Consider the following 14,542-nt stretch of genomic DNA (forward strand, 5'->3'; position numbering starts at 1 on the left):
GCAGTCTCCGACCCCCTCTAGTGTGTATCTGGGGCCAGGCCTGGGCAAGGCAGGATCTTGTCAATAACAGACTTTCCTTTGATGTTTGCCTACTTCAGAGGCAGAAAGGGGTATAAGTAGTAGACCCAAAACCCTAGACATTTAGAATCCTTCTGGATCGAGAGGAACCTCTGCCAAGAAGAAGAGCTGAAGAGCTGGCGGAGGAGTACTGCCCCTTTGCTGGGTTGGCCTGCAGTTGCTGCTTCTGCCTTAAAAGAGAGCAAAGGGTGAACTTTGCAGTATATCCTACTTGAGAGGGTTCTCCAAGGGCTTGGAGTAGAGCTTGCTCCTGTTGGAAGTCTCAGGGATACCAAAGACTTCAGTTTCATCTGCCTGCAGCACTGGGAACTGTGTGTTCTGTGCTGTTCAAGAAGAAAAACCATGAGACACCGCCAAAGATGCCACTGGCCTGCACTGTGACCTGCCGACATCACATGGAGGCACACCGCCCCGCTTCGCACCATAACCCTGGTACCACCGCCGTCACCTTCTGCCGCTGCCACTGAGCCGTTGCTTGCACCATGACCTGTGGGCCCTGCACTCTGACATCGCCTTGCTCACACTGCTGCCTGGGCCCTCCCCGATGACGACGCTCCTGCTGACACCAGTGCCGCTGCCTGCGCTGTGGCCTGTGGACACCGCACGTGAGATACACAAAGCACCGTCCCATTCTGCACTGCAGCTTTGATCCACCAACGCCAGGACCATCGAGTGGCATCCCTGTCTGCACCACGACCAGTGGACGCCGCATGGAGCCCGTCCCGCACCGCACTGCAGACTCGGGCCTACCGATGGCAGCGCTTCAGCAACGATGACGCTGCTGCCTGCACCGTGACCTGGTGACACCGCATGCTGCACCGCCCCACTTCAGACCACAGCCCTGGTCTCACCGATGCCCCTGGACGCCTTCACCGTGCCACTGTCTGTACTGTGACCTGTGGGCACCACACGTCGCATCGTCCTGCTTTGCACTGCAACCACGGCACCATCCACACAAGTGCTCCTGACTTCATCAGCACAGAGTTCGATCTGCAACACGTGTGACTTCAAGTCTCGACGACCCCCGCACCGACCTGCGGAATCGGCACTGCGACACCGCTCTCCGGACCTCATCGCAAGGATCACGACGCCCAGCATTTCCAAAGTACTTTTTGCTGGTCTTCCCGACGCAGCAGCTGGCCCGTGCTGCTGCAGCCAGCCTCAACTGTTGGATACATCGTTCACCACGCCGTGATAGCCCTAGAGAAAGCTATTGACTTCAAGGATCTGTCTTTTTAAGTAATTCTTTCGGAAATGGGTGAATAACCAACAACCATGTTGACATACTGCAAGTCCTGATCACTGCTCAGCAGAAAACGTTGCTGGCATTTTTAACAGTTAAGATTGGTCAGGAAAGAGCAAATGTTAAAGAAAAAAATGTTAAAGAAAAAATGCTAGCGACGGTGACAGTACAAACAGATTGAAGAAACACCACATTCCAGAGAAGTAAAGCACTCAGTGCGCTCCTATGAGCTTTTTTAATGGGGGCCCTTCCAGGTTTGCAATATTTCATATGTGGTAGTAGGAATTTTTCTGCATAACTACCAACCACTCCCAATTGACCATGACTAGTTAGGTTTCTCAGATATTATGTTTCGTGAAGGTCCATTAGTATGAACAATGCCAATGCTACACTTGATACTCCACTTATTAACACATGAATAACACACACAGAAGCTACACACGATGTTTGCCCAGAAATATACCCCTCAAATCCTTTTTTCTAGAAATATGTACGATCATGTGTGACACACTTTACAAAGCTGGTAGCTTAAGTAGAATTATCTGTGGATGCTTAATTTTGTTTCATGTCATCTCTTAGACCTGGCGGACCCTAGCTGTTTTAAAACTACATCCAAGCCACTTAAATGAGATAACTGATCTGGCATTATAACTTGGACGGTTGGCGGTAGTTAAGAAGGAAGACAGAGCACAGGTAGACAACAAAATAAAACATGTATGGAATCTGTTGGAATTAGTGCAGGCTTCAAGTGACCAGGACCTTTATCTTTGACGGAAAATAAAAGGCAGTAAAAGAAAAAGTGAAAGGAGAAACGTGAAACTTGCCCGAAGGGACACTTAAAACTTGCCCAAGGTTGACAGAGGGAAGGCCACGTGAAGAGCAAAGAAATACAGTCCCATCCTTTGAGATGAATCCACGTAGAATTCTTTATTGGAGTGCAATTTGAGATTGATAATTCTGTAAGGATAGTCGTGACTGTACCAGATACCAGAACTGCTTTACAGTTTGTTTATATTAAGTTAGGGCAGACGTTTAGAACAATTTAGAAGAAAAAAATAATAATAATTGGTGACGACAGTGAATTGCAGAAAGTTGATGTCTGATGTGTGACAAATGAACGGGCTTCAAAGAGGAACACTCCTCTTAGATCAGATAAAATGCAATTAAGTGATGCACCTAAGTGATCTTGAATAGTCCCTGGCTCAGGGCGCAAAGATTCTTGGGCCATACACTGTCTCTTGGAAAACCTTTAACAACTCAATGAAAGGTACAACAAAGGTACACTCGTTAGAGGTCAAGAATGCTACAGATACTAAAAGGCTATTATTGTATGAGTTTTCGCTGTACAAATAAATATAAGGTTTGCGTCAGATAAAAGTCGGCAGCATTCAGAAATTAAAGAAAGCATTATGGCCAGCACAACTATCGTAAAAACAGATATCTCCAAGAAATGTTACAACGAGGCAGATGTTTCTTACATAGCACCTGGAAGGATGGAGTTTTGGCCCCAGAGGCTTACATCCCTACTAGGATACTGGATGAGAAAATTAAATTTGGAAAAAGATGTACAATTTTGTGGCATATACACACAATTCAAATCATGAGCATCAAACCGAGTGGATAATTACACCATTTTTATTCCAGGGGAGAACCTTGGCAATAGTTTCTTTAGATTCTACTACTGAACTTTATACGGTCACAACAGAATACTACCATGTGGGTTCCAGTGCATTTGCATTCAGAAATCACAAAACGCGTTCCATTACGTAGATTGACATGGCCTCTAGCACCCTTTAACAATATCAGTTTTGTTGATGGAAGTCTGTTTCTTTCACTTTCTCTAGGGTTATCATTCTGCATCCCTATATTATTTGTCATACCAGTCTCTTTTATGTCATCTTTTAATTTTAAATATATTTTAGGACGATATTTAATCAGACACCCTATATTAAACAAATCTTTATAAGATTTTAAAATTACTTCCACAGGAGGTCCTTTATTATGTGTCTGTGTTAGCTTCAACATAGGGTTGTAGGATTTTCGGGGAACCACCTCATATTATCCTTTCACAGAGTGACCCTAACTCTAATTCTTCCACATTAGAGAAATAGGATAAAATAAAACCATCAGGTCTCTTGATCTTTCGAGCTACAACTATCCTCAGTTATGGGCAACTACCCTCCACCGTGTTTCCAACAATATATATCCAATACTACATTTCTGCCACAGTTGACAAAAATTTGACAGGCAAAGAGACTACCACTCAATCTATGTATTCACCTGTTTTATCTAACATTGGGGTCTTGCAGGATGGCACTTGAACACGCACGTGTCATCTTCTAGTTGGCAATTCCCTTGATACCACTCCAAAGACGCAATATTAATGTTTAGATCTAATACAAAAAGTGCTAAGCTTTGGATCTTCGAGTCTGAGTAAATTTAATCAGTGACCTTTGGTGGGAGTTTTTTTTTCTTTTCCATAGGGAGGATTACAATTTATAACAACCACAAGATCACTTCTGCTTGTCGGGATGAGGAGGTGATGAATCCTGGAAACAGGAGGATGTATCCCCAGTCATTGGACAATTCAACCTAACTTTCTATGTGTTATTATTGAACGCAGGTGTAGTCGGTTTTGAGCATTTTCCTGAATTTTAGAAGCACAACCAGCAGAGCTCTCAAGTGAAGTGACCATTTGAACAACTGTAAAGGGTATTTATCCAGACTTTCTAATATTACATTTAATTATTTCAGTTTCCCTCAAAACCTCATTATCCTGTTTTGAAAGGTGTTTTAAAGAGGGAGTGTGCGCTGACGAATAATAAAGAAAAGGCTTACCCTCATCTCAAGAAGTTGAGCAAGTTAAGTGAAAATACAATAACCAAGTGGAAATGTAACATGGAACTCCCTCCCCGCCAACCTCCGGACCACCTCGCATTCCGGAGGCAGCTCAAAACCTGGCTCTTCGAGCAGCAGTAACCCCCCTCCCCTAGCGCCCTGAGACCCTCACAGGTGAGTAGCGCGCTTTATAAATGTTATTGATTTGATTGATTGATAATTGCCGACAGCTGTCTATGACTACAGAATACTTTGTAGCCTTCAAGATCCACGATAACCACTAACATAGGCTGATTATTATGGAAGGCAAAAAGCACCTCACCTGAGAAACAACAAACTCTCTCCTGACGGAGGGAGGGTGTTTTGCAATTCTGAGTGTGTCGTTACACAAAAACATAAACAGTTTTTAATAAGACTTATGAACTGTTCAGGTATGCACACTAGTGTGGATATGACTGTGCAGGTCACTTAAAAAAACAAAAAAAAAACGTTTTTTGTACAGGATAATGAAGATGTGTTACTTTTTAGACTGACCATTCATGTTATAGTTTTTGTCTGTCCAGTTCTTTCGAGAAAAAAACCTAGCTCTGTGTGAGGTCTAGATGTTGATGCAGGTGATAGACATCCATGATTATCAATATAAATATAAACAGAAGGTTCTCGGTGTTATGTGCATTAAGACATGTTTTGTCATTTTTGAAGAGCTTTGTCTAGTGCTGGAGTTCGGATGGAGTATTGAACTGTACTTCCAAGAGCAAGAGATGCTTCTTCTGTTGACCATAGAACTGCTTAAGAAAGTTCAGTAACATTTAGGCATCACAGGGGCAGCTCAACAGCTTTATTTTAGACTGTGAAGGATCAGCTCATTCCTTAATTGACTGGCAGCTGCCAGTTAGCTGAGCCCTTTACACAGAGAACGCATAGATTTAAAGCAAAACCTTTAACAACTTTAACGACCAACAGTGCTTTCCCTGTAATCAAAGCACATTTTTGGCCTTTGAATGCATGTTGCTATAAGTCCAAATCACTTTGTGTCATCACAAACGTAGAAATAGCTATGAAAGATGTAGTCCCCAGTACCCCCTAGCCAGTGCATATTGTAGCAAAATCAGCAGGTGGCAGCTAGAACTGCCTGGCGTCTTCAGATGATCCATTAGCAGCCCTGTGCATATGGCCTTTGTCAGTGCTTGAAATTGATAAATAGAAGTGCAGGTACTCAGTACCATAGTACCTGCTTATTTCTGAGAAGTGCCGGTACTCTCCAATTAAAAGTAATACGTTTTTCTTGAGACGTGCAGGTACTCTCCCTCTCCAAAAAAAAAAAAGTGCTGGTAGTCCGGTACAGTTCCATTTAAAGCACTGGCCTTTCGTAATAATGCATTGTGTAGATAATGGGAAAAAAAGTCAGACACTGCGTCCAGAAAGAACGGTACAAATCTTAACTTAATCGGGACAGTGCTGTTTTCTATACATTTTTAGATTACAGGCAATACTCACCACCGTTGATGGCATTTGAAAACTGTAGACATGGAATGAAATGAAAGGCAACTTGATGGTAGTATTGTTTATTGAGGAAAAATGTTTACGTCTTAACTGTAGGTACTTTCCTGTGAAAAGTCTGCTATCATTTACTAAAGAAACATAATGGAAATTATTGCACAGAGCTCATGCATGATAACACTACAGCTATTTTAATAAACAATACAGTGATTAATAGAATTAATACAACCTTAAAATATAAGTGAAAACAAGAAAGTTACAAAATATAAAAAATGTAAGCACTTCTTGATTTGCAGTCCAGAAATGCCTAGCCCGTTTTCAAGTTGCTCTTGGGACATTTACAAATGGACAATTTGTGAAATAAATACCGTATAAGGTTAGGAATACCACTACCTTATCATCCTTGGACCACAGTAATAATGTGCCTCTTCCATTCGTATAAGTATAATCATGTAGCTTCAAAAACCTTTATGACCTACGTTCAATGAAGTAATATTTCACCAACCAGTGAAACTGAATAAGATTTCACAAGATAGCCATCCACTGGTATTTTCGTAGAGACTGATGAAAGCATGAAAACAAAACTATATCATGAACATCTGTAATTTCAATGTGAAAATACAGTTTAACCACTGTGAATAATACATTATAGATGAAATATTATAACCATCCTGCTGATTTTAACAAGTGATAGATTGTTGATTGACATCACCCAGCCCAACTGGAATTCTCACATCAACAAAACATTTAACTCAACTTTGTATGGAATTTGGAATAATGTTTCATTTTTTAACTGTTTTCCGAAATCCTGGTACACAATTAGGTACAGCATGATTGTACAGTAAATGCACCAGCCTTCAGTTACCGGTTACAAAACTAATGTAATCAGAATCAATGTAAATGTATTCCTATTGTTATTTTAAAGGCAACTTTTTAACTTTGGGCACCTCTCATTCGTCAACAAAGGGCCACGACACACTGCAGAGTAGTTTGGTTAAATATTGGCTCGGCTCATCGCTTCAGCCTTCCATCTGATTCTCATTGTCATGTCTACCTTTTACAAACATTTGTCTATTGTGCAAAACTTTAGAAGAATGTTATTGTGAGTTCCTAAATATATGTTGTATTAATTCGGGAACAGCGAAAATAAGACTTTAATCAGACTACATGCTAAAAATGAGTCACCTCAATTGAACCATTTCAGAAGTGATCTACATATATACCAGCATCAAACTTCCCTCTCGATTATTTTGTCATTGAAGATCACATACAGAATGCATGTCATGTCCAATGTAAGTCTCACATTAATGACATTCAAGAGCCAATCAAAGTGCACAATTAAATGTGATGGCATATTGGTACACATCATAAAGAAACACCGATGTACGAATAATAATTGATTAGCACTGCAAAGTGGGGTTGGAAGATTATGTCTTCAAGGAGCTCGGTTGTAAGGAACCCATTCTCTGTGCACTGCACATGCTCTGTGCACTGCACATTAAGTCTAAGTTAAATTTGACCTGTGATGTGAAGCTGTAAATATTGTCAATAATTCACTGACTTTCTCTATTGTAACATTTTATTTTACCATACAAAAATCAGTGTTGCACAGTATTAAACAATTAAACACAAATAGGCGAGTTTTAACTTATGAGAAATATGCAAAAATATCAGACCTTCTCAAGTCTTCTAATAAAATGTATTTTAAATATGACTGCATTTTGTAATGATCAGTCACTGTTGTCCGTTAAAAACAAACCTAAGCTGTTAATAAGGGGTCATTCATTCCCTGTGCTTTCAAATAACCAACATCTGGCAAAAGTGTAATATGAGGTTTTGTTTCCGGTCTCAGTCTCAGCTGAAATGGCGAGCAAGACGTGAAGATCTGTAGTCCGCACGAAGCTGCACAAAAGAGTGAAGTATGTTCTTGTCCAAATTGGCAAGTTGTTCTCCTGAACAGACCTGCTTTAAATTATCGGGTGCTACCACCAGAAGATTGCAAAGGGAATGCAGTGTATCAAAGAGCTGCAACACTAGTTGGATCTGATTGGGAAAAAAAAGAGAAATTAGCACACAAAGGGAAAATTCACACACATTGCACAAAATATTAATATATTGTTGTGAAAAACTTAACATTGTTTTTGCTTTGCCCCACTGGAAAGGTAAGGAGTGTATAATTTCAGGAAGTGTCAGCCAGCAATCTTAGCGCGGGGGGGGGGCAAGCCACACGCACATCCATTCAATAACGAACACGTACACCCCGTCCCCCAAATTCACACATTTATTTATATACACATGCACCAAACATTCAAAAACATAAAAACGTACCTGCCCTACAGCTCCCAGGGAGAAAAGTCTTAGAGGTACAGGATGTTTGAGATTTGATGCCTTCTTTCATTGGCTGTTCTTAGGTCAGCCAATGAAGGGAGACAGCAGCCCCTCACTCGTCACAGAGTGGAATGGGGTCAGTGAGACTTGTTAACCCCATCAACACTGTGTGATGAAGTGACACTCGTCCCTAGGCACTTCAGGGCTTAAAACTGAAGTGCCCAGGTCCAAGGCAATCAGTGACTCTCTCCCTCATCAGGAGGGGAAAGGCCTTGAGATACTTTTACCAGGTTGACAAGGTCACACCTACAGGCCTGTGAAATCTTCAGCCTGGAAAAATTCAGCTCAGACTGCCAAGAGCCTGCGCATTTAGCGCATGTCTAGCTCCTGGCTGCCTGACCTGAGTAAGAGAAGTGTCTGTCAGGATGACCTTTGTTCAGTCTGACCAATCTTCTTTCTTCTCTGGGAAAAGGTGAGGGGGCATGGCCCCTTCACCCATATCAACGGGGCGCGGCTGATTTTAAGTTTCAGTAGCCTCACTATGCTGTGAGAAATCATATAATTTTCGAATTTATAAAAAGTAATTAAAATGATACATTATTGTCAAATGATGGTCTGCATTATGGTAAGCTCAAGAGTAGCATCTCTTCCTACTGTTGCTTTCTGTGAACAAGTGAGCTCTCTTTCTAGATTTCCACAAATATTCCTCTATTCAAAAGGTAAAAAATAATTCTTTGTATTCCATTTTCCACCCTATGTGTCTTTCCTCTGACTATTCCCAGAGTTCTGAATGCAATGGCTGCGTAACACGGAGTGCTAAGAGAAGTAATTCCTGATCAATTGCACAGCGCTGGTAACAGGAGCAGGTGGGGGAAGGGTTGTTGAGGGGGGGAATGATGGATGAAAAAAATCGTACATTGAATGGGGTTGAAAAATAACTTTGTAGAACACTTCTAAATCCTAAAAACTTGCATTTTTGCACTGTATAACCAGGAAAAAAGACTATTACAAAATGATGCACTGTTAGTTTGATCTACAACAGAATTGTAATAATTGTACTACTGTCATGAGTCTAACCCTAGGCAGAAATATCTGCTTCTCCGCAGCATTAGCAGGCCTAAGTGTCTCAATGAATTGTGGCATTATTGAATGTACAAAATGTAAAGGGTAAACCATACTTCTCTCCTCTTCACAGCCATGGAAAACCATACCTATACATAATCCTAGAAGGAAACCGTGTTATTCTTACTTTGAAAAATGCAAAACTAGAGCACACTTAAATTCAGATCATTCTCTGGCTATATTGCTTTAGCCAGGAAAACGATGGAGCAATCTGGTAAATGAGCAAGTTACTTACCTTCAATAAGGCATTATCTGGTAGAGACTCTATTTAGCTTCAGATTTCCTTATCTTAGAATTTCCAGGCGTCAGCTTGGAATCCAGAACTTTTGCTGAACAATATCCCAGCGCACCACTGGGTGGCTCCATTCAGCTCTGCATGGCATCGTTGAAGTCGTCTATGACGTCAAGGTCACCTATAAAGATGCCATCCAGGCGTGTGTCTATCAGTTACTTTTCCACAAACTTCCATGCCAGAAGCGCAGAGACATGGAAGAAACTGACAAGTTTTGTCTGTGCCAAAACTAGGGCCCTGAAAGGGACAACACCCAACCCTAGTAAATGAGTCCACAGAGCAGGGAGGCATAGGTTGGCGCAAGGAATCTGCAACTAGGGTCTCTACCAGATAACGCTTTAGCGAAGGTAAGTAACTTGTTCATCTGATAGTGGCTTCTAGCTGCAGATTACTTACTTTAGAATAGATACCCAAGCCATAACCTCCTGGTGGTGGGTTGCGGACAAATTCACTTCAGACTAAAAAGTCCTGCAGGACCGAACAGGCAAAATGCTAGTCTCTGCGAACCTGATTGTCTAGACAGTAGTGTTTGGCAAAGGTATGCAGAGACGCCCATGTTGCTGCCTGGAAGATTTGCCTGGTACACCTCGTGCTAACACTGAGGTAGCAGCTTTGCCCCTGGTGGAACTGTCCCTCAAGCTCCGAGAAGGCTGCTTTTTGAGCGAGGCACTGCAGGTTTTTATGCAGAGAACGACCCAGCGCGAAATGGTTCGTTTCTGCATTGCCCAACCTTTCTTTGCTCCCATGTACCCCACAAAGAGTTGGTGGTCCATCTGGAACTCTTTGTGTAGTCAAGGTAGAATGGCAATGCTGTTTTTGGGTCCCTTCGGTGGAATTGCTCCTCTTCCTAAGAGGGATGTAGGGGAAAAAAGAAGGTGGGCAGGGTCTGACCCAGGTGAAATGGGGTCACTACCTTATGAAGGAAGGAGGCCCAAGTGCAAAGCAAGACCTTGTCCAGAAACATTGTGAGATACGGAGGCTTAGATGACAAAGCGTGCATCTCACTCAACCTGTAGGTAGATGTTATTGCAGCTAAAAAGGCTGTCTTGATGGTGAGCAGCCAGAGGGGACAGTTGTGCAGTGGCTCGAAGGGAGTGCACATAAGATAGGTGAGAATTAGATTTAGGTCCGTCTGAGGCATGACAAAGGGCGAAGGAGGAAACGTGTACAAGCCCTTTGAGAAACTATGCATAATAGGTGATTTGAACAAAGAAGTTAGGTCAGGCAGCCGTAGAAAAGCAGACTAATAAGATAGATATCCCTTGAGTGTACCCAATGCAGATCTCTGCTGGGCAAGGGATGAAATAAAGAGAATATCAGAGAGAGTGGCAGAAAGAGGACCACAGGACCTTTCTGTACAATAATCTATAAATCGTTTCCAACAGCAGGAGTGTACTGTCTTCGTGGGGGGACTCCTGGCTGGCAGAATAACTTCACAGACTTCGGCAGGAAGGTCGAAGGCTGTCAATTGCCACCTCTCAATCTTCACGCATGAAGGCACAGAGGTGACAGGTTCGGGTGGAGAACCCTCCCCTGCTGCTGCAACAGAAAATCCTCCAGAAGGAGCATCCTGGACGGAGGATCGATGCTCATTTTCAAAAGATAAGATACCAGACTCTCCGTGCCCAGCCTGGAGCCACAAGGATTACTTGGGTCCGGTCGTTTTTGATCTTCTTGAGAACTCGAGGCAGAAATGGTATGGGCGGAAAGGCGTACAGGAGCTCCACTCGCCATGAAAAGCGTTGCTGAGTGAATGCCGCTTTGGAAACGCCAATGCACAGTACTGCTGACATTGCGCATTCACTTCGGAGGCGAACAGATCTAACCAAGGCTCTCCCCAGTGCTGAAAGTGTCCTTGTGCCACCTCCGGATAGACTTTACTTGTGATCGGCTAGGCATCAATGGCTGAGTTCGTCCGCCCAGGCATTCAGAGAACCCGCCATGTGTTGAACCACCAGGATTTATGTCCTGCTGCTCCAGGCATGTCCAGAAGTGCAAGGCCTCTTGACAATGGGCCCACAACCCCACACGGCCCTGCTTGCTGAAGTACCACATTGCAGTGCTGTTGTCTGTGAACACCTGCACTATCTTCCCTTTGACAAATGGAAGAAATGCCTGTTTCAACGCTAGCCAGATTGGCCGGAGCTCCAGTAGGTGGATGGAGACCAGAGTCCTCTGATCTCCACCTCTCCCAGATTGCCAACCCATCCCAGAACTGACGCATCTGTCACTATTGTGAGATCTGGTTGGGGAAGGAAGGTAAGTCTGTCTCTGACCCAACTGCGGTTCGTTAACCACCAGTGCAGGTCTTTTGCAGTTCCCTTCGAGATCTCGAGTTCTGGACTGTGCCGGAGAGAGACCTCCCTGATGCTGGAACTTCAGAGGTCCCACTGCAGAGCCTGTATATGCTATCTGGCATGATTTACTAACAGGATGCAGGAGGCCATGAGGCCCAGTAGCCTCAGAGTCTGTCTCACCAAAATCCTGGATTGCGGCTAAAACATCAGAATCATAACCTGTATATTCTGGACTCACTGCTAAGGAGGAAAAGCCCGAAACTGCACTGTGTCCAGACAGCTTCAATGAAAGGTAGCATCTGAGAGGGAGCCAGGTGTGACTTTGGCACGTTTATAGTGAACCCCATCGAATGCAGGAGGTTCGCTGTAGTCTGGAGGTGGGAGAAGACAGCCTGGGGCGAAAGAACCTTTAACAGCCAGTCGTCAAGGCAGACAAAGACTGCAACCCCTAACCTGTGCAGATAAGCTGCAACTACGCCATCACCTTGGTGAACACCTGAGGGGCACTGGTAAGGCCGAAGGGGAGCACAGTAAACTGAAAGTGCTCATGGACTACCTTGAACCGCAAGTAACGCCAGGCAGGATGGGGATGTGGAAATACGCATCCTGCAAGTCCAACGCTACCATCCAGTCTCTTTGGTCTAGGGCAGACAAGACCTGAGCTAGAGAAAGCACTTTGAATTTCTCAATTTTGAGGAAGAGATTGACACCGTGCAAATACTGAATAAGGCAAAGACCCTTTTTTTTTTTTTTTGGTATCAAAAAGTACCGGGAATAACAACCACTGCCTACTTCTGATATTAGGACCTTTCTATGGCTCCCTTGGCCAAGAGAGCTGTAACTTCCTCACAGAGCAAAACCATATGATACTCCATCAGCCGTTCTTTTGAGGGAGGCATTGGAGGAGAAAAAGACTGGAAGGGGAGTGAGTAGCCCTTCTGTCTGATCTGCAAGACCCATTTGTCCGATGTCATGGATCTCCAGTGAGGGAGATGATGATGTATCCTCCCTCCAACTGGACAAGTATGGTCTTGCAGAATCTTACTAGAAGGGCATGGATGCTGTAGAGGCAGTGGGCTGGGTGGGGGACGACTCCTGGCCAGACCCACTAGGTCTGAAGGCACCATGACCGTGTCCTTGCACAGCTGTGGGCCTTGCGCAGGTCGGTTCCTGGCATGTGGGTGGGGTGGTGCTGCAGTGTCACAACCTTTCCGTAGCTACAAAAGGCAGACGGTTGGTGAGGGGTCATCGAGAGGCCCAAGGACTTGGCTGTAGCCTGGGAGTCCTTAAAGCGCTCCAGCGCCTTCGCACCAAATAGGCGACACCTATCAAAGGGCATGTCCATAACGTTTGCCTGGACATCGCTTGAAAAGCCAGATGTTCGTAGCCGAAGGGCCACCGTCGACAATCACTCTGCCCAGCGAATCAGTCGTGTGTAGGCCACAGCGTATGGTGAACTTTGCTGCATCTCTCCAGTCTTTCATTGCCTGTGAGAGAATGGCCCATGTGTCTTACGGGACCTGGGGCAGCACTTGCACCACCGTATACCATGGGAATAACAGCCTAATAAGCATGATGGTGTTCACCAATCTCAATGCCAGGCTGTTGGAAGAAAACATCATTTTCCTAAGCTGGTACAGCCTCTTGGATTCCCTATCCGGGGGTGCGTAAGGAAAGGCACCCTGGGAAGTGGAGGCTTGGACTACCAAACTCTCAGGGGTAGGGTGTTGGGAGACGGAACTAGGGTCGCCTGGAGCAGAGCAACGGCAGCTGCCAATTGTCCTGTTTACAGGAGCACCTCTGCTGAGTTTGGACCAGGATCCCAGCAGGGCATCAGTGAGGGCTTTGTTGAAGGGCAACATTGGTTCAAAAAAGGAAGCCCCTGGATGAATTACCTCTGTCAGGAGATTAGTCCTGACTTGCACTGAGGGCAATTTGAGGTGCAGGACCTCCGCTGCCCTGCACAGCAACACTGCATAGGATGCCACCTCCTCCATAGTCACAGTAGCGGGAGAGAGCAAGCCAGAATCTGGAGAGGTGTCCAGTCTACTGACTTCTCCTAGTTCCTCAAACAGTCTAAAGGCTCAGGGGCCCCTCCCGTTCCTCTCCAGTGCCTGACTGGTCTAAGAAATGCTCAGGCAATGATCTGGCACATGTGGGTACCGTCGCCGCCCGAATCGTTCCCGCTCAGGATTATCAGAGATTAGAATGGGGCTTGAGCCCTAGGTGAGCGCCGGGAGCGTCGTGCAGCGCCAGAGAAAGTCGACTGTGTGTGACAGGCACCGTTCCAGATCCGGAATCAGATCCATGAGGCCTCATCGAAACCAAGGCTAAAGCCGCTGGCACGGACCCTACTGGGGTACGAAGGTGCTTCCACGGGGCCAGTCTGCTCAAAAACACGGTGCATAGCCTCTGAAAATTCTTTCAAGTGAACAGGGATTGATTCGGCTTCAGGAAAGCTGGAGGAGGCCTGGAGGAGACCCTGGCAACAATTCCACAGAGCTGTGGCTGGAACATCGACGTTCCTGACTTGCCTCATCGGCTGACGGGAGAGGTGAAGTGGAAGTCCGTTTGTGCTTTTTCTTCTTGTTGAGCCTCTTCCCTGAGTGCCCTTCTCCTCGACCAGGATCATGACCTCAATGTCGACTGCCGGGCTGCAAGGAGTTTCAGAGATTGCTCCCTCAAAGTTTTCAGAGCCACAGCCCGGCAGCCCGAGCACGACTTCTAGTCGTGCTCACACTCAAGACACCAATGGTATACCAGATGGGGATCCGTCATGGACATGGTGCGATGGCAGGCACCACATGGCTTGAATCCCGTCTTCCTAGATGACATCCTTGGCAT

At 44.8% G+C, this 14,542-nt stretch overlaps 1 protein-coding gene across 1 annotated transcript in view; it reads right to left on the bottom strand.

Annotated features, from left to right (window-relative positions):
- Positions 1-5,708: 5,708 nt before the first annotated feature.
- The window catches only part of EXOC5 (exocyst complex component 5), a 173,663-nt gene continuing 164,829 nt past the window's right edge, over positions 5,709-14,542 (bottom strand). Inside the window, exon 18 of the mRNA XM_069207440.1 lies at positions 5,709-7,702. Within this exon, the coding sequence (XP_069063541.1) occupies positions 7,514-7,702 (189 nt within the window). The 3' untranslated portion in view covers positions 5,709-7,513. The remainder of the gene's footprint in view (positions 7,703-14,542) is intronic.

The sequence above is a fragment of the Pleurodeles waltl genome, chromosome 9, assembly GCF_031143425.1.
Source record: "Pleurodeles waltl isolate 20211129_DDA chromosome 9, aPleWal1.hap1.20221129, whole genome shotgun sequence".
Lineage (NCBI taxonomy): Eukaryota > Metazoa > Chordata > Amphibia > Caudata > Salamandridae > Pleurodeles > Pleurodeles waltl.